Below are 23894 nucleotides of genomic sequence, written 5' to 3'. Positions count from 1 at the left end.
TAATATCACAATTAAATTGTCTCACAATCCAGAGAAACAGAAACGGAAATGTTTTATTTTAACCCAAAATAGAAGAGGAAAGAACAGCGCCCTACACCAAATATATAAAAATAAAATAAGTGTTTTTTGTTTTGAATAAAGACATTAATTTTGCAAACTTTTGTTGGATTCTCTTTTTGATTTTCAGAGTATAAAACTACCACAGTTTGCTAAAATCATCAAACTCCATCTCATAACATTTGGCCATATTACAGTCATATATAAAAATTGCACATAAGAGCACAGAAAAGTGGTAACAGTAGAGTTAAACTTTATATAACATTGCTTTTACAAACCGTGACGGAGAAACTTGCTTGCACTTCCTGGTCATACGTGCTACTGTAAGTTTGCATATGTAAATGTTGTTTTATGATCAAATAACGTTTCAGTGCAGTTTGTGTTCACACTTATAAACCAAACATAAATGTTACTAATAATCACTCCACATTCATCACATGATTCATGCATCACTTTCTACTCTGTTACACCTCAATATGACACAATGAGTCAGCACAGTACAGCTCAGGTTGTGACTCCTCTGAGGTTCATTGTGCTTCCCTTTGTTGAGCAGTCTGTCTGTGGTTCACCTTTGTGAGTCTGTACGTGTGTGTTTCATTCACAACATCATAAAACTGATAAACAGCTTGAACATGAGAATAATAAGGGGGCCATTAGGTCCTCTTGTGCACCATAATTTAGACAATAGTGTGTTGTTGTTAGGGGTTAGGAGATAGCACAGTTTTTATCTTTGTCCTTTGACCCCAGGCTGTGAGCTCGTCTCCGCCTGAAGCTGCCTCTCAGGCCCGAGTCTCTCTGCACCTCCCTCTCCTGTCCTCCCTCTCTGTCTTTGACCTCCTCCTGCTGCTGCTTTCGGAGCTGCGGGGGCAGAGGTATGGGCTGTCCCAGGAAGAAGCCCTCTTCCTCTGAGTCTGAGGACGAGGAGCACGTGGAGCAGGAGTCTCCGTGTTTATATTGGCCCGATTGGAGGGTCAGAGAGGCGGAGCCCCGGTGGTCCCTCTCTTTCTCGCCTCTGTAGTCGAGGGTCTCCAAACGAGGCCGGTCGGGCCGCGAGCATCTGGTGCGCCTTTCCGCTCCTGGGTGGAGAGATGGGTCGGAGGGGACGCGACACCGGCTCCATCCTCGCCTCAGACTCCGCTGGTGGTAAGAGGATCCATCTGGTTTGAAATGATGACAAATACAAAATTAATTATATTCCCCAGATGTCACGTGACTGAATGTTCAACTCTCTCTATGCGTTTCCTTACCCAATAGATCCATCTGCGGCGGGATGCCCTTCTGTAGATTTAACCTGCTTCCAAAACCTCCCTCCTCCTCCTCCTCCTCCTGCTGGTTTTCCTCGCCCTCTTGCAGCTCGTCCTCATTCTCATCTTCGTCCTCGTCGACAGAGTAGCTGCTGCTGATCGGTTCTCTGAAGCTGACCCTGGCTGTGCTGCTGCGAGTCAGCGGTGGCGGAGTATCAGAGGACAGGACCTCTGGTGGAGGGAGGATAGGTGAGGGTAACTCCAGGGGCATCAAGTCTTTAGATTTAACGGGCAGGGGAGGAGGGAGGATGGACGTGTTGTTGAGTGGGAGGGGCGGCGAGTCGGGTGAAATGAGGTGGTTCCCATGTGAGTTTATCTGAGGAGGCAACACTGCAGAGAGAAAAAGAGAGGCAGATTTAAGTTAAGACGGAGAGAAGCAACCTTCTTTTAAGCACTTAGAGAAGAAGTGTTACCTTGCATAACTTGATTTGTCTTTTCCACCCAGTTCCTGCAGTCTTTAGCCGTCGAAGTTCCTCTTGAATTGAGACCAGTCAGTCCAGTACTTCCGTTGAGCTCTGCCTTGAACTGAAGACCAGAAACAGGAGGTTTGATGGCACAGTCTGCGGGCAGTAAACTGTCATGGGGAAGGTCGCTGGGCCAAGATGGACCCAAACCATTTCCTAGATGAATGTGTGGAAGAGGGGAGTAGGAGCCTCTAGGGTGGGGATGTCCAGCGGGTGACGGAGCTCCATTTTGCACCGGAGCAGTGCAGCGGACACCTGGAAGAAGTACAGTAAATCAAAGTGTGAGAATAGTCTCTACAATGTGTTTAAACTTACATCTGAGTTTAACACCAATGTAGCATGATCACCTCTGTTTTCCACTGCAGTGTGAATGAAGTCTTTTGCAGTGGTTACAGGGGGTTTGATGCCCTCTAGTGGCTGCAGTGGAGAACCGCACTGTGGCTGCTGGTGTTTGTCTGCTGTCCCGCAGCGTCTGTGCTGAGCGGGTCTGCTCTGCAGCGCCGAGTCACACGAGTCGGAGTTATTGGGGTCTTCGCCCAGCGAGCAGGGCCTGGAGCAGAAGATGAGCCCCGATCGAGGGAGGAAGGGGCGGCCCAGCAGGGGAAGCTGGCAGCGGGCGCAGCAGAAACACGACTCCACAGCGTGCCAGTGCTGGCCCTCGTAGGTCATCTGGCCCTGGTCGATACCTGAGAGGAAATTATTCCATGATTACACTTACTAAATTAAAAATCCATACATTTATCTGTAAAGTTTGTACTGAATCCTATGTCTACTGAAACAGAGACTTCATGTTAGTTAATTAAATATAAAAGATTATACTTTTTGTTTCCCCTGAAACAACTCTTTTTATCCATTTAAAAAAAAAACTTTGTGTGAATCAAAAAATTATTTGTCATTAATGTCACCATGTTTTAGAGAATCTCTCTGCCTGTAAGACGAAGCCTTACGTCCAGACTCTTACTTGCTTGCAGGAGTGTGGGTGGACATTCATACTTTTCACCCGTGCTGCTGCTGCCATTAATTAAATTGTATAAAACAAAGAGGGAGGCAGCGAATCAATTATTATTGTGTCTGTACTGTGACTTCATTGTGTACCTATGTGTTCTCCGCAGGTGTCGCAGTACTCCGCGTACATCGACTCGTAGCAGGAGCAGCAGTACGGTCGACTCTCTCTCATGATGTAACGCTGACCTCCCAGCGCAGCCTCACACTCGAAACAGCAGAAGTGCTTCATGTGCCAGTATCTTCCTTCTGCCTCCGTACATTCATCTGCTAGAATAATCTGGGATTGAGACACAAACAGAACAAGAGAGGACGCTCAGCACAGCAGCCATGATTTCATGGGTATAGAAGTAAAGAAATCACAGTTGTGAAAATGAGAACTGAGGATTTGGGTTAACAAGATGGGGAAAGAAAGATGCTATCAGTGCCATGTTGCAGGATTAGCCGTGTCTAGAGAACTCTTTAGGCCAGTGGAGCCGGATCCATTAGTAAAGTACATCAACTAATCTCTTAAGTCACAGTGAGAGGCCATACAAAAAAAAAGAGACAGTATCCCTCCATGCACTCTGCACTGAGAAGGGAAATGTTAAAAGGCAGCAAGAGCAGAACACCTGACAGGGCCTGATGATTCATTAAAGGGTGTTTCTCTTTAAACAAAAAGCCTCCTGTCCTAAAATCCTCACAGTACAGAGAGCGAGAGGGAAAGGAAGCATGGAGGTTAAGAGATTCGAAAAGGGCACAAAGCTAACAATGAAGCTGCAGGATACTTAGCTTCATTGTGAGCTTTCTGACTTACACTCCCCTTCAGTTTAAAGGAACTCCTGCAAAACACAGCTGCTAATGAGACTCGATTAGACAGGTCTGGGATCTTAGTGAGACAGTCACCTCGTCGCAGGCCTGGCAGCGGGGTTTGAGCCTCTCTGCGTGGTGCCGGCCGCAGTAGATCTGTCCGTCCTGGTAGAAGTAGATCAGATCCACGAGCAGCTCGCTGCAGGAGGCGCACTGGAAACACTGGGGGTGCCAGCAGCTGCTGTGTCCTGCCCGACTGGCAAACACCGCTATGTCTCCACCGCAGATCTGCCTGCCACACTGGAAAAATCGATGCGGTTCGGGTGGGTGGAGGTGCAGAGGGAAGGAAGTTAGGTGGTATATCCTTTGACAAATGTTAAACTCTGCAGGTTGCACAGCAATTTACGTCCACAGCCCTGTAATCATTAAACTCCTGTACGCTGTGGCCCCTGAGCTATGCCTGCACCTACTTGCACCTGAACTCGCTTCAGTGTTACAAAAAGGAAGCCTTCTGCACGTGTTTTAAAAACCTTCCAGCTGCATGCATTAATGTTATATAAGGATACGGTTGTTTTGGAGCCGGTCTCTGCTGTGTTTTCTAAACATAAAATAAAAATGCTGCTCTACCTGCTGGCAGATGGCTCCCGTCATCGTCACTGGAAAGAGTCGGACGACGCCTCTGCCCAAGTTTTCTCTTTTCCGCTGCTGACTGAACAAACGCAGCTCCTTCTTCTCCTCGTCGTCCAGAGAGTTACAGTACTGCGGCTGCAAGAGACACACAGATATTCCAGTTGACAGGCGCATACAAAAACAACATCTAAGCCTCAGTAATCTATAACGTTCAGAAAGGTGACTTACATCTGCCTGTAGAGATAATGTTATACTTTCATGACATGATTTATATAAATTGTCTGCAGGTAGAAATGGAGTCATCTTCTGTCTTTCTCTTTTATCATCATTGATCGTTTTCGTTTGTGTTTCACCTTCACAAAACCACAAACACATTCAACATTGAAAACACCACTGATTTACAGGCAACAGATTTATGTATTATGTTGCTTTGATTTTAGAGTCAAATAAAATATTATAGATATGTTGCCAGGGACTTTTCTCTGTTCAGAGGTGTAAGCACCTAGATTGGCTCTCTGACTTGTTACCTGCAGGCGACCTGCACAAGGTATAAACAACAGGACAGCAGGAGGAGCACTGGCAGAGTCAGAGGCTGTAAATCAGTCCAACTAAATGGAGCCTTTTAACTAGGGATAGACCAATTATCGGCCGGGCCGATTATCGGCGCCGATATTCGGCATTTTGACGCATTTCGGCATCTGCCTTTTTTTTTTTTTTTTTTTTTTTTTTTTTTTTTTAATCTGACGGCCGATAAGAGTTCATTTCTTTGCAAATTTTATTTAACTTTGTTTTATTTACTTAATAAAACTTCAGGAAGTTATTTATTTATTTATTTAAATTTTCAGTGAACTTTATAAGAGATGCTGCTGACCCTGGGAACTCCCTGCGCTTTTTGTTTGTTTGTTTAATAAACATCTGCTTAAAGGCATTTAAACAAAGTTAAGTGTTGGAGTTTGTATTATTCAAAATTTTGACGCCAATATTTTCACTTTTACTGCAAATGAATATCGGCTCCAAATATCGGTTATCGGCCTCCTTGACTACTAATAATCGGTATCGGTATCGGCCCTGAAAAAACCATATTAAATGTTCTTCTGGTATCAAAAGAACATTGATGGGTATGATACAGGCACTTACAAAATACAACATGAGCAATAGCAAATGTCATAGCAATAATAGTTGTAGTAAAATTGTAAGCCACAACTGGACATTACAAAAAAAGTGGAAATCCAAAAATCGCCCAGACTTTCTTAAAAATAGCATCCACCTGGACGTTAGCAGGAAGGTGAGAACACTGAAGGGTTGTTTTTATGTTTGGCTTGATGCAGCACTGTAACAACACAGCAGGAGTAACGCGGAATACTGAGTCACAGTGATGTCACCTCGCTGTCGTGGGCTGGAAGCTGGTGCAGCAGCTGTTTGATTCGGTATCTCTCTCCTGGACTGTTCACATAAGGCACCCTGTCCTCCGGCAGGCAGCTGAAGTACTGGTAAACCTGAACGAGGAGACAAGCGTGTTCAAATTAAGGCCTTGATGACAGAGCGCAGAGAACTCTTTATGCATTTAGAGAGCAATTTATTCAATTGCGGTCATAAATCAAAAGCTGAATATATTTTGTTTCCCATGGTGATAAAACTGTTTGAGTGCATGAACATGCCCAAAAGGAAGCGCTCATGATATGTGCCTGCGTAGCATTTTTTTAGTCTCGACTGCGTCTGGTCGTTACCTGTTCGGGCTTGAGCCCAGGTGGGACCCATGAGTACTCCTCGGAGGCGCAGCCCGAGTCGTCGTCGGAGATGGAGTGTCTCTGGAAGTCTGACACCAGCTTCGTCATCATCTTCTCCAGCTGGCCCGGCACCGAGCGCACGGCATGCTCCTCTCGCACACACTTGCAGTGAACACAGATCTTCCTGTGGAGACAAGGAGGACAGCTTTGGGCTTCATACCTGGGGTCTAAGCTGATTTACAACACAAGCCAAGCTGATCAAATGTCAAGTACTTCAGGAAATATCCCCGGTGGGTTCTCCTGGAGCTTCAGGTGCTGAGGTGCAAACAACAGGTCTTAATCTGACATAAGAGTGTTACCATTTGTAAAAGCATCGTTACAATTATAATTGCCAACAAGCCAGGCCCTGAAACCAACCCGAACAGTCGGGCTCTGAAAGAGATAACTCACATGCACACAGGCACTCCCACAGTTTGTAACCATGTGTGAACACACGTTGCGGTGGAGACATTATGTCACAAACCAGCCCACACACATTCTTCAGGTTGGCACCACCAGGCTCCCTGCAGCCAATAATTACTAATACGACAGTTGTCACACAAGAAAACAAAACTAAATCTCCTGATAATTTCAAATGTACTTAAAACTAAACAATTCATAACTTAAAATTAGTTTAAATAACAGGTGTTCAGATTCCAGATTTTCCTTCCCGATTCCAATTCTGACACCAAGACTTGAGTATTGGCCGATAACAGTGGGATTTTTAACAGCTGCATACTACAAAGGCTGTTAGATGAGAAATGATTGCTATCATTGTTTTATGGCCTGGCTTAGTACACTGAAGGAATCGCAGCCAATAAACAAGCTGAGCACCTAAAACAAGTTTGTTTATTTTTACATGAAACTGCTTTCTTGTTTGATTATTTCAACTTTAAGTATAAAAAATTGCTGTAGATGTGTAACGGGAAAACACTGACAGCTGACATTATTTAACTTGGATCGTAGACCGTAAAGACATAGACTTTCCTCTGTTGTTGTTTGATATCGTCACATGATCATTTACCTGGGAACAACTGACTTGTTGGTCTTAGCCATTAGGGGTGGGACAAAATATCGATATCGCAGTATATCATCGTCGCAACTGGTGTAATACAATTATCGCATCGCTGGCGCCAAATATTTTATCTAATTTGTTTCGTAATCTGTGAAACTGACACCCAGCTGCAGTGAATAAACACATTGATTCTGCACGTCACCTCTTTAGGGGCATTTTGTGTTCTTCAGTTAATAAGATATCGTGCTGTGTCATTATATGACTGTCTTGAAATACATCAATTATCGCAGAATTATATATTGTGATATCATCGTTATTGCGGGCCGATTCAACCTGCAGCCCCGGGCCGACTCCTGCCCGAAGTTCTGTTTAAGAATAACAAAAATGTAAAACCTGAAAGAAAAAAAATCTATTTTTGCCGCAATAAATCCTTCAAACCAGCACACCTGCGCTGTCAGTAACAACCATCCTTTTGTGCTAACAGTATTCGGATCAGCATACACCTGAGGATCCAGCTTCTCTCACACGAACGCTATAAAAATGAATGCTCGTGCCTCCTTGACAAACCAGCGTTTGCATCACTGTTTGCGGATTGCCCAATCAAAGACGTGTAATCTCTCTCATTAGTAGTCGAGGCTAGGCCTCTCTGTGTTTTCTGATTTGTGAGAGTTACAAGAAACTGGAGAATACTGAACGGATGTGGTGCAAATAATATAGTTGAATAGCCCTGACGTATCGTGTCGTATTGTATCGACTGTATCAGAGGCACTTCTTATGATGGTAACCCTATCCGAACAGCTCTAATTTATAGTGTACAGACAATGTAATGTGTGTAGTGTTAATATATTTACACAAGTGAAGTAAACCCAATCTCCTCACAGATGTTGGAGATCAGACAATCCGGTTAATGCCCACATTCATGTCAACATCTCACTACATCTGCATCCGGATCAGCACATCCCAAACAAGCCACTAGCAAACAAGCAGGAAATGAGGTCACTGACATAAGCGGGCTGTCAATCTGGTGGCAGTTAAGAGAGGGAGGTGAAGATGGGCGCAATAATCTCCCTCAGCTTCGTGTTACACCCCATCTCATCCCGGGACTCCTCAGCACATTCAATCTGCCGCTGGTGGGTGTGACCGTGAGTGGAGTCAGAGGAAAGCGCCCCGGGGGTGACAGTGAGGTGTGGGTGTCATGTATGTGTGTGGATGCGTGACAATGCAGACATATGCAGCATGCATTGAAAGTGTACATCTCTGCTGGGACTGCATAACAGGCTGCCAGCTGGCACTTGTGGCTCAAGTTCACAAGGCACAAAGCTGCTTTATTCCAGCACCCCACCCCCACACATGCAGGGTACACACACACACACACACACACACACACACACACACACACACACACACACACACACACACACACACACACACACACACACACACACACAACTGCTTGTGCACTGCAATCAATCGGGATACCTTACTTAAAATGTTAGCAAAGGCCGGTAATCGCTGCATGACACATTTAGTGTGTTAACAGAAGTAAGTTATGAAGAAGGCGACAAAACAGCGAAAAGAAAGAGGACAATGGGATCCCAGCAGCGTCTCTCAGGCGCAGGGCCGTCTGCCTGTGATATGCAGCTGTCCAGAGTCATGTTGGCACCTTGTACGGTAATGATTGCTGAGCGGGTAGAAGCAATATAAATAATAGTAAACACAGCGAGTCAGCTTAGGATAAGCCGTGTTGGCATGGATTTGACCCCAGCTGAATGTGTGAGTGAGCCTTTGTGTGTTTGAGTGGGATGCCTGTGTAAGTGGGTAGGAGGACACAGCCTGTGATTTAGCATGATGAGACAGATGGTAGATGAACCAGATTTCACCCTGTCTCACCCCGCCACCATCAACCCACTGCCACCATCAGCCTCCTCATGATGAGTGTTTGTCATCTTCAAATTAATGCACAATTTTAGGGTATGAAACGATGCAAAAGAGTCTTAAATTAAGTCTTTTTGTGCGGGCCGTTCTCAGATATCGTGCCATGAGTGCAGGGTTTGACCAAAGCCTGGTTTGAGCACACACCTAGACATTTAAATCTGAACCACGGAGACTTACTGCATATATAATGACAACATGCTGAACCCACAAAGGAGCAAAGAAAGTCTAAAGTTTTGTCTGACGCATGGAAAACGTAACCATTTTACTTCTCTCGTGCCTGGCAGGTGGTTGTTAAAAATCCTGACTCCAGTGAAACTTGAAAGCAGCACATCTCTGTCGGGCATTTCAACATTGTAATTTAGCGAGCCCTGCTGTGCTGAGCCCTGTCCCGTTCAATTATTTGAGTCACAAGCCCTCTGATGTAATGCAAGCAGGCTTTATCCCCTCTGGCTGAGCACGAACTGAGTGCTGATAAGTCAAAGAAATTAAAAGAAAGTTCCAAATGAGAAAATCCAGCCAGAAGTGCTTTGATTGTCCTGGTGGGAAATATATGAAGCTAGAATAACGAGGACTTTGTAGTCGTCTCTTGGGCTTTCAGGTAAAATGTATCATTTAGGAAAGAAAGTGCTGTTTCAATAAATCCATTTGTTGATTGACAAGCTGTAAGAAAAGACCACCATGAGATCAATTTCAAGTAGCTGAGGGAAGAAATTTAGAGATAAACTGAATGAGAATAATTGTTAGTTGCAGCCCGAGTCAAAAATAAATCAGACCAGAAGTAGGAAATATTGAAGTATTGATTATTTCATCCTGGATTGTAATAAAAAAAACTTTCTACACGTGTTCATTACTTGATTAATGATTTTCGATGATTGGTATAATCGTTACATATCCTCAGACGAGTGACATGTTTAGCTGTCTATCTTGGTAACAAACAGTCTTTCATAGATACTGCTTTTTATTTATTTATTTATTTTAGCAGAAATCATTAAAAATAGATAAAAACAATTAAGCTTTAAACTTGGATGAAATAAAAGTATATTAAAATCTAACTTGCCTCTGACATGTTTAGTGCCATTTGAAGGGTTTTAACTCATTTTGATGTTTATCTGTGTAATATTGGGCATCACAATCATTTTGTTCAGGGTGATAATAAAATAAATGTTTGTTTGTTTTTATTTGTGTCTATATCACTCATTACTCTGTATGTTTGTGTGTGAACTTGTTATGTCTGTCTACACTGTTTTATCTGCCACTGTCTGTGAAGCACTTGTTGTTTTAAATGTGATATACAAATACATTTGACTAAAATGATGTTTTCATATAATCACCTGCAGAAACTGATTGTGAGCAAAGAAACTTATAGTGCAGAAAATGTCCTTGTGAAAGAATGCTAACACAGGGATGCCGTAAATGGTGAATGGACTGTACATATATTGCGCTTTTCTCGTCTCCTGACCCTGTCACATTCACCCTTTCACACACACTCATTCATACACTGATGGCAAAGGCCTAAGAGTCAACTTCCAATCAGTATTCATGCACATTCGTACCTGATGGTGGTGCCTTCAGGAGCAATTTAGGGTTCAGTGTTTTGCCAAAGGACACTTTGACATGTGACTGTAGCAGTCAGGGATCAAACCTCAACCTTCTCACTGAGAAACTCTACCATTACATTAAAGAGTACAGACAATTATCTTTATATTATTATTAACTTCTGTAAATATGTGCTACCTGGAAAATATAAAAACAAAGCAACACAAGGGAACAGAAGCCACAACCGGCCGTTTGTTTTCAACCAGGAGACAAACAGCCGACGCTACTTTGGAACATCAACAATCTGCATGGACATTTGCTTTGTTGAACCAAAACATGTTGCAGAGATGACTGGCACGGCTGGGGCTGTTACTGTCGTTAATAATGATGAATCTTGTGTTTATGTTTACTGGTTATAGATAATAAACCAAACAACTATAACAAAAAACTATTACGCAGGGTAGTGATGGACAAAGAGGCGAGGCAAATGTCTGTCTTCAGCTCTGTCATGCAAATAGAAACAAAATATTGACTCTGTATGGAGCTGAAATAACCACATTTGAACTTATTGGAAACCATCAGCTTCAGTTTAAATGATTTAAATGTAGTTATTGACCTGCATGTTCTGTAAGGAAAATGACATCTCCCTGAAGATACAACAAAGTCTTCTTGTGGAGATAAATTACACGTTTGTGCAGAAGAGCTGAGTAACAACACAGCTGCACATGACATCATGTTCGGCAGTCCACACAGTCATGTGTACAAAACAACTAAAAGTCTATGGCTAAAAGTCAAACACACACACACACACAAACCCTCAGGCTCCCCACGTCTCCCAACTTAATGACTGTTTGAGTTTCCCGTCCCTCTAATCCTGTCGCACATTAAACATAGTTTCTTCTGTACCTGCTGCAATCATGACAAATTAGTCCGGCCCGGCCTGCTGAAGCGGTCCCATCCGGACTTGTGTTCCTCTGACGCTGTGAAGCTTTTGCACCCGATAGTCTCCTATCACTGGCTGCCCATCAGCCTGTCTGTCAGCGAGAGCAGGATGCTGTACGGCAGCTCCTCCTCCATGTGCTGATTTCTCTGCCTGCTCGGCTCTTTTTAATGTGCCCGCCACCCCCGACTCCCACCCTCCTCCGCTCTGACAGCGGGCTCAGACAAAAGACTACGCTGCCCCCTGAACGCAACACACAAACACAGTTCTCAAAGTATGACATGATAAGACTATAAGAGTAAACTGTATCTTGTCTCCCCCGACCAGACTGCTGTAACTGATTCACAACAGATGGACGATTGTTGCTCTCATGCGGTTATTAATCACAGAAAGAAGAGGAGCAGATTTGGAGCCGATGAGCAACGCGGTGCCGTGCACTGATTTGTCACATTCTGCGATCAAGATGGCATGCATGACGACAAAGTGTCTCTGGTGGAATATAAAGCTGGCAGCGTGACTTTGAAGACTCACTGAAGTCACGACACTTCTCTGAATTTATACCAGCTCATCTGACTTTAATCAAACCATCAGTGAGGACGTGACTGCTGGAGGAGATGATGTGATTGGTTCTGAAAGAATGATTTCATTATTTATCGTTCACTTTCTGTTGATGCCCAAAATATGTTTCAAAAATTGTGGAGCTTCTTCTAGTTAACTGACTAGACATTTTTTAAAAGTTTCTGATTTTCCAGCTTCTCATGTGTGAAGACTTTCATTTGTTTTCATGGTCTTGTGTGATAGCAAACTGAATATGTAGTTCAAAAATGTTTAATCAAGTTTAAGTCGCTGTTTTTAAAATTATAATCTTGAAGGTTTCAGTTTCGTTCTCTTTGGCGGCACCGATGGCGAATAAACGGTAATTGCGGGAATACACTTCCCAGATGTCTAGACAGCGTTGAATGTGTGGCTCCGGTCGTAACTCTTGATTTTCCTCGCTGACGGTTGCTTTCCTTTTCAGACTGTTTGCTTCATCTGAGCGTCCAATTTGCTTCTTTTTCTTTGGATTTTCACTTCTTGTTGAAGTTGTATCTGTAGTCATCCATCTTTTCTTTGTTTGTTCAGCCATAGTAGATTACTGTTTACTCGCAACACTTGCAGAGAGCGGAAAAGCAGCCGCTTAGCTCCGCCTACCCTCTCTGGCAGACCAACCACTGCTGGCCGATGGAAAACACGTCACTAACTGGGCGCCGCTTGTGATTCTTTCTGCAAATGTCGCCACAGACACCCGGTCTGTAATACTGCAAATACAAAGGCCATAGGCTCAATCACCACTGAGTTAGTGAATCCATTGTAGCATCCATAAGTAATCCTCTGCCTTCACTGTGTGCTGCTGGTGTGATAATCTATAAGTGAGGCTGACTGCAGAGGGGAGAAGTGAAACCCTCCTCAGATCTGATCTCAGAAACAGATGGGCCTCATCCTAAAACTCTCTGCCACTGATTAGAGACTGAGTAATTGCCGCATGGCCACCCAGACTAATAGCGACGGCGACTTTGAACAATCTTTGAAGCGTGGCGGGGACCTGCGGGTCAAAAGTAACTCAATTCGCTCGCTGCTGGGCAGCGGAAGCACCATCTGCCCCCCGCCTCAGTTTGAGCTCTGAGTGAGAGACCTCAGGATGAAGATGGATCACTTCCCTCTCAGCGAGCAGCAGCAGCTCAGCCTGTGGTCACTCAGATCATCTTCTCCATCGGGGAAGGTGTGACTCCAAATTGGTTATTAAGGGAGATGCAATTAGCAGCGGACTCTGGGGACCCCCATAAATCTCAATCATTCAATCACTTTCATGTTCATCATTCTCCTGGATCAGCTAAGAGACTTGAAGCGTCCAAACAAGACATCTCCCTTTTTAACGTCACCCAACAGTCATTTAAAATCTGTCCTCCAGCCAAACGCATTGTCGTAAATCTCCCATAAACCGCAGCCATTGTTTTAATACCACACAGATTAAACGTACTGTAAACAGATCGATGCGTTCAGGGACCAGACTTACAGCAGAGCGTGGCTGGAGGTAAAGAGCAGCGCACGTGTTTTAGATTACATCCAAACTTCTAAAGCTTTTGTCTTGACCTGAATAGAGGGAAGAGAAGTGAAAAAAGCTCAAAGATACAATTACAGTCTTTTGGTTACATGAAGTACGCATTCCTCTGCCTTTTGTTTTATTCTCTCCGAGCCACAGTGTGCCGCAGACATGAACGCACAGCCCGTCTGGGATTGTGAACGCAGCATTTTAAATAAATCTTTGTTCTTTTTTTATTCCTTGATCTAGGCAGTCAGTGTTAGAGTCTGGAAACACTGAACACAACGTACACGAAGAAATTAAACTGCTCCTGGTCATGCCATCTTAACTTTAAATCTTCTAGCACTTATTTTACAAATGTTTATATCTTTATCACTGTGAAAAGGGAAAGCATCAGTGAGGTGGAGAAAGGGGAGTCAGACGGAGGTATAAAGTGGTACAGAGGGTTACTATCACAGCAGTGAGGCCTAATCTTATTAGCGTGATTGACAGGATTAGACTCACCGAGAGACCCAACCAGCTGGATATTCACTAAAGGACTGAAGGAGGGAGAGAGAGAAGAATAAGGGGCCTTGCATGAAAGCACGCAAGAAGCCGCTTAACAGAACTAAATAAATTGTTGTTTCTCTGACAGCTGTTGACAACACCAGAACAAACAGGTTGAAGAGGTGTGTAGGCGGGCGTTTTAAGTGAATGGTGTGTACGTTTACAAAGCAGGAATGTAAAGAATTGAAAGTCACTCTGCTGCAGAGACTCAACACACGTACGTACTACAATTACAAAACTCTCCAAACACTCAAAAACACAATACGGACGTCCTACGCAACACTCATCCTTCTGCCGAGTTTTAAGTCACTTTAATAAAGAAAGTTGTTCATCATGATACAATATTATATTTAGTCTCTGGAGGAGGACAAAATATCAATTTAGAGGCCTGCAAACAATACAGGACGGTATCATCAGCCTATTTATAACAACCAGTTAAGGGACGCTGCTTTAGCTCAGCTGGTAGAGCAGGCGCCCAAAATATATATAGTAGCTACAGTCCTCAACGCACTGATTGCAGGTTCGACTACTGGCCTGATGATCATTTAGTGCATGTCTTTACTCCCGACACTTCCTGTCTCTCTTCATCTGTCCGATCTAATAAAGGCAAGAAGCCAAAAAGGTTATCTTCCAAAAAATCAATATGAGACGATATCAAAGCCCTTTTAATACAATCATTCCTCTAATATTAACTCACGAAAAACTACTAACATATGATTTGACAGGTATGAATGTACTGTTTCAGATATTTAAATGAAAAAAAATCTCATTTTTAATAGAAAAAATAGCAATTAAATAGTAACTACTTATTTTATTTTTTTAAATAAAAACAAGAATAAAAACTTCTTATTTTTTTCTGATAAAGAACCAATTTTCTCATGTTTAGTGCTAATTTGTTCTTGAGAGGGGAGTTAATAATTGAGCCTAACCAATATTTTGGTCAGCAAATATTATGCTTTTCCTGGCTGCTTGCTATTATCTATTGAACACTTGGCTTGTGACTAATATACCAAGGTATCTCAAAATTAAGATATTGAAAAGATGATTGTATGGACTGATGTTTTTTCACTTTGTATCAATAATAAAGTATATTGGGGTGCCGGTTTAACTCAGTGGTTGAATAGCGCATCCCATATACAGAGGCTACGGACCTCGATGCGGTGGCCTGGGGTTTGACTCCCACCCTCAGCCCTCTGCCGCATGTCATGCCCGCTCTCTCTTCACCTGTTTCCAACACTACTGTCCTATCTCTCTGAATAAAGGTATAAAAAAATCAAAAAATAAATAATAAAAATAATAATAATGAAAAGTGCACAGAGGCTTAATATATCGATCTATTTTGATGTATCGTTAAAGCCCTTAGTGCTTAGCTTTTCACCTTAAAATCCTCCTAGGGAGCGAATACACCAACACTATTTTCACTAAACTACAATGACAGAGTAAAAGGTTCTAAGTTGAAACACGCGGCCCGCGTTGCACGTGGACCGTCCGTAATCCTGCTGCTCTGTAGTGCTTCTGTTTTCCCATGAAGATAATGTAAACTAAATGCAGCTGCTTCTGTTGCAGATGTCAGGGCTTAATGGCATGCATGAGTCTATAGCTCTGGTTCTGTGCGTCAGCAGGGTCAGTGAGGGCTGATCCTGACTGGGTCATGTTTGTTGTCCTTTAATGTATATCTGCACTCAGTGTACACAGATCACGGCTAAGCTGATTTTCGTAGTGCTGTCTTTGCTAAGATATAAGACACATGCACACGCACACACACTCCTTTATCATAAGCATTAGCTGGTTTGTAAAAGAAAGAAGTTTTAAATTGATCAGGTTCTGTGTACAATAAGACAAAAGTTTTTTACGTTTAACACCCACAAAGATGAGCTCTAAAGTCGTTGATTATTACCCAAAGTTGCCAGAGATCAAAACAGCAGTAGGAGGTGTAATATCAAGCCTGAGACAAACATTTCCTGTCAAGGTAACAGACAATGTTTAAAGACAATGTTTAAGTTCATACCTCCAGCCATGGACACGGAAGCCGGGGCACTGGTCCCCGCAGCGCATGCAGGGCTGCCCTCTGTCTGGGTCCTCTTCCTCCTGCTGAAAACACAACACAAACTCTCTTCAGCTCGTATTATTTCCCATGGAGCACTGCACACACCTTTGGCACAACACTGTTGGGTTAAAACAACATAGTTAACACGTACAATGTTCGCCACACATGGCCGCAGAAACATCAACATCATACTGAGCGAGTGAGCGAGTCGGTGCGTCCATTAAAGCCACAAGCAGAGTGCACTTAGAGTCGTTCGCTTCAGCCTTTAAATCAGGAGTGTTTGGGGCTGTCTTTAGATTACATATGTATTATGACTGGGATATAAACCATAAGAAGGGTTGCACAGTAACAGGCAAGTAATCCCTCCTGGATTCTGGTTGGTTGCCAGACACTGCAGCAATAAGGAGCAATCAGGAATAAAGGCTTTAGTTTGCAGTGGGATATTAACCTGCCAGTTGCCTAAAAATGCACAAAAACATGCAGAATTTGACATTTTTTAATGTGTCTACAGTCTTAAAACTAGCCACAGTTATGTTTAACTGTGAGTTTACTGCAGTAAGGAGAGTCGAATCTCAAAAACATCTTTGGCCAAAAGTGCTGAGCAGTGCATCACCTCTGGCCAACAGCAACTGAACCAACTACCTCATATCTCACTTTCCTTTTCACTTCAATTCATTTAGCCTCGCATTTATGTGTGTGTGTGTGTGTGTGTGTGTGTGCAGACAGACTGCAGACGCAGGCCTCTTTTTAGAGATGAGAGGAAGGAAGCAGACACAGGATGAGAGCTGCACCCTTTCCCTCTCCATGTAGTCACTATGTCTCCACTTTCTTTTCCTCTGGAGCCACCTCTTCTATTATCTCAGACTGCAACTCGATTATTTTTATTATCAATTAATATTATTAAAATATGATTGTTCATTGTTTATATGGGCATGAAAACACACTGCATTAATCTGGTATCATTTCCTGCATCTTTTAATATCACAATAAATATTGCAGAACAAACAAAAAGATATCGCTATGTATGTTTTTTTCCAATATCGTGCAGCCCAAGCAGGTGAAATAAACCGCTGCGAATACTCGACCAATCACAAACAATCAGTGCTGCAGGCCCCGCCCTGAAAGTTCCTAGACCTTTGGAAAGTACTACCCCATGAGCAGGGACTGAAGTCAATTACCCTGGAGCTAAATTTAGACCTTGGTTCCTGCTTTCGAAGCACACAGATAGTTCCTCAAAAGGTTCCTGTCTAAAGTTCCTGCTGTTGAAAAGCACCTAAAAGCAGCAAATCCTTACATTTAAAGGGATAATTCACCTATTTTCAAACGTAACCCTATCTATTTGAGTAAGGTATGTAGTTGTCAATAGCTTTTGCTAATATTTTGTGTCCATGGGGCAAAGTTAATGAAGCCACCAGAGGTGTTATTTTACGTAATTTGGAGGCCCTGAAGAACCCCAGGCTCTTTCAGCTTGGATTTCTAGTCTCTGCCTTCACTTGTGTTGAAAAACTATGTTTCCAATAGTGACAATGTGATCCTAAAATATAACTCCATAGGATGTTTTGTATGAGGATATTTTAAGCATTGTTTTGGTTGACTCTGATATTCTAGCTGGTTATATGGCAAATGAAAGGCAGCAGAGCGATTCCATGGCTGCCCGTTTGCAATGCATCCTGGTACACGTAGGCCCTGTCATCACTGCTGAGCCTTCTTGGTCTGAGTAGCTCACACAGAGAAATAATTGTCCCAGTTGATTGCATTCCCTTCAACAGTAATGGATGTTTTCATCCTTTGAAAATACTGGAACCAGCAAATGTAAAACATCTTGTTTGAAAAATAACTGAAAAATGTTGATAAAAGAAACATTTCTTTCGATGAACTTATCATTGCAGCTCGGCTATTATCTGTGTTAAGAACTTCATGTTGACCAAAACAGTTTGTCTATAATACTGGCTCTTCTTTAGTTAGCTATTTATCACCTCTCTAAATGTATTCTGTGATTCTGCTGTTTCCCAATCCATTGTTAGAAGAACAAAGAACGTGCCTCATATGCTTTCAGTCTGTCAAAAACAAAAAAACAGAGAGACCCCCTCAGTCGCTGCGGTTTGGCGAGATTTCAAAAAAGCGACATGGATGAAACTGGGCTCACTGTACGCCCTTCTCCAGCACATTAACAACCTGCACATAAAGATGCATAACGCCGTGCGTAGACAAAGAGGCTCACAGAGTTTAACGAGCGAAGCAATAAAATGCAGATATGCGATTCGGCGAGCTACCTGTGCATACCTGCTCAGCTGTGATTTGACTTTTCTTTTTCCAACCACACACACACACCTCATCGGGATAACGGCTCTAACCACAAAAACATCAGTATTCACGTCGAGCCTGTTTTCCCATGCACAGCTCTTTAAAAACAAATCCGATATCTGGGATGCATGACTCTGATTAAAGCGACAGAGTTTGTTTAGCTTGTCTCACAGATATCTCAGGGCTGTAATGGTTTTTACATGACTTTTAAATATTTCACTAATGCATTGAGAAGCCACAGATACATGAACGTGGAGCAATAAGCAGCTTTTTTCTTGTACTTTTGAACATTAAATCTAATTTTTCGTGCATTTTAATAGATAAGAGAAGTGTGCATTGATGGCTGTATCCACTTTCTAAGGAAGCTGAACTAGTTCGTCCAGAATAGTCCCAGTAGACTATAATTTACATGCTGTTATTAAATGTCTCGCTGTGTGTCGTGTCATCCGGCTCCGTCGCCCTCCGTGCAGACTTATCCGTCGCCACTTTAATTATTGTTTCCAGGGCCAGGTATGAAAGGTGACAAGACGGTTAAATGAAGCGAACAGATGATTTCTGGGTGAGCGGACCTTTCACTTGTTATTTCCGTCACAAAGGAGATTTAGGGCTGTCACACTGACATGAGCCAGGGAGGCACACACTTTGAAATGCCTGTACATTTAACACTGGGGAGCAGCTACAATCCTGAATATATTAAACATGAATTAAGGTGACAGGAAATAACAGTAAAAAGCAGCTGGATGAAAATACAGCACAATTTGGTAAATGTAGCCGACCTGTTGTGATTACACTTTGGGACATGACAGGGTGTTACGAACTTTCCATTTCAGAGTAACGACCTAAAGTTAGACTTCATATGTTGATGTTTCCAGTATCTATTTTTCTACTCTCAGCGCTCTTTCATCTGTTTTTAATAAAGCCTAACTCTGAGTGCAGTTAATCACATGATTACAAACACTTACTCTTGTTTGGAGAACTTTGGGGAGAGTAATCAACACCGACTGAACAGAAAAGTGATGCAGAAATGATGATTTAATTCTCTACTTCGGTATAAGACACCACGCTGGCTGATGCTGAAGGCTTGATACCTCTGAACTTGTCTGGGGCTGCTCATAGCCTCTTGAATCTAAAATGATTTACAGGTATTGTTAGTTAGAGATGGTTATGTTACACATGGGATTTTCCAGATTCTTAAATATGAATATTTTCTGGTTTCCTTCCTCCTTTATGACTGTACACTGAATATATTTTGGGTGTGGACAAACAGAAGACATTTGAGGAAGTCATCCTGGGCTTTGGGAATCACTGATTGACATATCTCCACATATTCTTACATTTTATAGACCAAACAACTAATTGATTAATCCAGTCCTATAATATACTGTGTAAGGTATGTTGAAGAAACAACATCACAAAGAGTGTGAAGAAAATCTACCTCTGGAGACAGCCATTACATCATCTGTGAGTTTGAAAGACCTCTCCCTGTCTTGAGGTTAATTTTTAGATTGAGAATAAAGAAGTTCCTCTGAGAGTAATTTGCCTGACAGCCCACCGTGTCCCTTCCCTTTTTTCACCCAGCTTCTGTGCTTGAATTCCTCCCCAAATGAACTCTGGGAGTTTGATGAGATGGAGGTCTGTTTGCATCAGATTAAACTCAGCATGATGGCTCGGATTTATCTTAAACCTGTCTCATATATAAGTGATACGGGTTTCAACATCACAGCGCGGACGCCCACTCAGTTAAGGACGGATAGTAATTAAGAGTTAAGCATGGGTGCAATCATGACGTGATGAATAATGAAGGATTAGGAATCCTGGGAAAAGTCTTAACTTGAAATTTGCTGAGCTAACAGAGAACAAGAGAACATCCTCGAGAGTTTCACAACATTCAGTATAAGTTGGATGTAGAGACTCTCCTTCAAAGTAGCTAAATATCCAAAGAAACACAAAAACCTGTGAACGTAGCTGTTGTTTTCTTAGTGTTCAAAATAGAGTTTCATGTAAATAGGCAGGAACCTTTAATCAACTCCTCATGGTTGTGTTTTGATGACAACAGAAAGGACAACCTTGAACATTAGCCACTGCTAGCTTACATTTCCTTACACGTTTCCTTATCATGATGACAGTGTCCTATATGTCAAGGCCACGCAGAGACTTGAGGGTTTCGTGTATGTGTTTCCTTTCTGTCTTCCACAAAAGATAATGACAATAAAGTTGTGCCTATTGTGCTGCAAACTGTGAAGGATGTGATGGGAGTGGTTGGTAGGAAGTTTCTTCTAAACTAAGTGTGGGTAAAGTAAATAACGCACCTCTCACAAGCTCAAGTCAGCTTAACTGTTCGCTTAACCGCACTCAGACCAGCGTTAAGACTTTCCATATCAGCTCCTTTGTTTTCACTAAGTGGGTATAAGGTTTAATCACGTGGAGTTGGTTTGCTTGAGCTCTTTCTTGCTACCAAGTGACCGTGTTACCAGGTAATGGACTAACTGAAAGTCTGCCAGCTTTGTTGTCAGACATCAGAAGGTGAGTCTGTTATTTCAGCCAGCGATCACTTACCATAATATTAGAGAACGGATACCTAATACAGCAAAATGTGTGTAAGGCCTGCTAAGTGAGTGGTTCTCTTTAGCTAGGAGGAACGCTTTAAACACTTTTATCTTTTTTACCTCTCCTGCTTCAATGTTGTGGCGTGGGAGGGGTTAAACATTAACGGAAGAGGTCAGAGGTCAGGGGCCTTTGCTGCATCTCTCCTCACTGGACAAGATCAAACAGACAGCCTGCAGGCCTGTCGCTCTGTGACACAACACTTCTTGTTGCTCTTAAGGTTTACACATCGCTGCTTCCTGCTGCCGAGGTCGACTCAAACAACAATGTTTAACAACTGGAGGAGTTTATTGATAAAAAAGAGGGTCAAACTAAAACTGCATCTGTAGCAGAGCTGTTGTGAGTGTGGACGGAAGAAGGTAGATGTTAATAGGGCTGTCTCACAGCTTTTGTTGACTTGCAATAGAAGTGAAAGCACAGGTGTTAATAATATTGCTAACGAGCACTCTGTTCCAAGATCCAGCTACTTCAATTCACACCTGTGCTATTCCTCCTAAAATTAAAATGTCTTACATTAGCAGGACTAGGGGCGTAAATCATAATGTTATTCAATCAATTAACACTGAATCGATATAGCCTATATCAAGCATATCAATGTATCATTACAGCAGGACACTAAACTAAACTAAAAGGTTTTTTTTGCCAGAAAAAATAGCTCACACTTGATATTCAGTCAGGTACGATGCAGTACAGTTGAATGGCCAGATCACCAGCTATTGGCTAACAAACATAACACAGGTTCAAATTGCACATTGTTGTACTGTAACAGCCTAAGACATAAGAAAAACCAGAGTTAAATTTCTTTGATCAGCCTGTTACGTCAGATTTCTGTTAGCTAATCTGACCGTTAGTCTATCTTTTCAATGATTGGAAAAACAGGTATTTCAGTATTTTCACAAAGTATTTTTGCAGTCTCTACACCTGTGCATCTATTTTACAGTCATTTAATGAACAGCTGGTGGAACAATCATGGACTTGAAGAGTGTTGCATGTATATGGTCATGAGAAACCGTGAAGGGAAGTTTATAGGCTTCATAACGAGCTTTATGTTGCTCTGAACCAGGCTTCCACATACTACACATATACTCTTCTTTTCTCAAGTTCAGTATTTTAATGTAATTCTAAAACTTATTCTGGAAACTTATTCAGACTAACTCAAAATGCTGGTCTGGAAATATTTGTGGTAGCTGTCTTGAAGTTTAGCAGACGCTTATTCAATGCTGACGACATCATATTATTGATCTCACTTTTTTATGTTTAGTCTAAAAAATTATGATAAGTTCAACTACATTTAATAGCAGGTTACAAACTGGTGATACTGACAGAATTAAATTCTATTCTGTATAATAATTGGAGCTCTAAAATGGAGATAAAAATCCCTGACATAAAAATCACTGCAACAATGGCTAAGCAGGTACTTTATAGACATTCATTGTTCATTTCAGCCACAACAATCAGATTATAGTACAAAATTATATAACTCAACAGTAGGGCAGCTTCTAGGAAAAGGAATACATGTAATCTGTATCCTAATAAATCAAATCCAAGATTATATATAATCCTAAAATCACAACATTGACTGTAAATCCATATATTTCCCACTGTTATAACATATGAATACTTTTGATATACCTGCATCTCATACTGAGGATACACTTTGAACTTGTAAACATTTGTATTGTAACATGATGCTAAACTCACTTACCAAGTGCTGATCTAATTGAGTGTTGCATAAAATATTGATGGTCATTAATACTTGAGTGTATTTATTGTTTGTGTCAGGTGGGAACAGGTGTCCCGGGTGTTTAAATATTGGTGAAGCACTTACACTAAGGACACGTTACATGTTAATTGTAGGATCTATATTAGAATTGTACTTTCAGACTTACCAACACAGAGTAAAGCTATGTTCAGATACTATAGTCTGGTTTGCAACTAGTTTTGTGCATCAAATCTACTTTGAATATGAGTTGTATAAAAAGTCTTGTGGTATCATTTTGGTTGGATTCACAGTCACTGTCTGGATAAATTCCAAGTGTGCTGCAGAGCCAGATGTTTCATGGCCGCACAGCTGCTCGTCTGGTCCGAAAACAAGCTTCATTTGTTCAGTAATCTGCCCAGATAGGCTGTATTTAGGGCAGAACTCCAACACAAGCACAATTTAACAGAGCATCAATTGTTGTTGTAATGAAAACCTGACAAAGGTAATAAACACGTTCAGGTTACAGGCACCACAACCTGCCCAGGTTCAAATTTATGACGTCAGTGAGTTAGTCGGACCCCTCCTGACTCTACCTGGGGCGCCAGAAATGACTTGAGACAAAAAGAATGTAACTTTGGGGCTTTCTGGTACACAGACAAATAAAATAACACAGCATTAGTTATAACAAGTGACGGAAACTAGAATTCACAAGACAATTCACGGACACAAAAGCCAGGTGACGGTGGGACAAAGTTTCGCTCGAGCTGCTTTCTGTGTACGACTTACAAGTTCATCTCAAGCCTCCTATTAAAGTGAAGACTTCAACGCCTTAAAATAACACAAAAGTACCCTTTACATCCAAAGTCAATGGTATAACAGATTACTAAAAGTGTTTACTGAGTTTTGAAAGTCATTAAGAAATGTATGAGGAAAAAACAGGCACTTACCGAGCGGTTAGACCGTCGCTTTTTAGATCCGCGCAGGAACATGATGTCGGTTGGACTTTTAAAACACACAAATGAGTTTCAAAGTGAAAAAGGAGGGGAGAAACACCGAGGTATAAATATTTTAAGTCACAGTCTGTGTAAAAACTACATGATGTTTCCCTCAGACTGCCACAGACTCCGCCTTCCTACTCGGCTAACTACTTGGGCAACTCAACTGACAAGCTAG

General features: G+C 42.1%; 1 protein-coding gene across 1 annotated transcript; it reads right to left on the bottom strand.

Annotated features, from left to right (window-relative positions):
- Positions 1-4: 4 nt before the first annotated feature.
- prickle3 (prickle homolog 3) lies at positions 5-23855 on the bottom strand. The gene is made up of 11 exons (XM_069660450.1): positions 23669-23855; positions 16073-16155; positions 5974-6157; positions 5629-5742; positions 4244-4381; positions 3713-3916; positions 2921-3107; positions 2173-2511; positions 1775-2080; positions 1305-1691; positions 5-1214 (listed from the first exon to the last, which is right to left on the bottom strand). The coding sequence occupies exons 1-11, from the start codon at positions 23708-23710 to the stop codon at positions 763-765; spliced, it is 2436 nt and encodes an 811-aa protein (XP_069516551.1). The 5' UTR covers positions 23711-23855; the 3' UTR covers positions 5-762.
- Between the last annotated feature and the right edge of the window lie 39 nt (positions 23856-23894).

The sequence above is a fragment of the Semicossyphus pulcher genome, unplaced genomic scaffold, assembly GCF_022749685.1.
Source record: "Semicossyphus pulcher isolate SPU_LCO1_2020_fin unplaced genomic scaffold, fSemPul1.0.p SCAF_13, whole genome shotgun sequence".
NCBI classification, from domain to species: Eukaryota; Metazoa; Chordata; class Actinopteri; order Labriformes; family Labridae; genus Semicossyphus; species Semicossyphus pulcher.
Note: the sequence above shows the minus strand (reverse complement) of the source record. Positions and strands in the feature narration are given on the sequence as shown.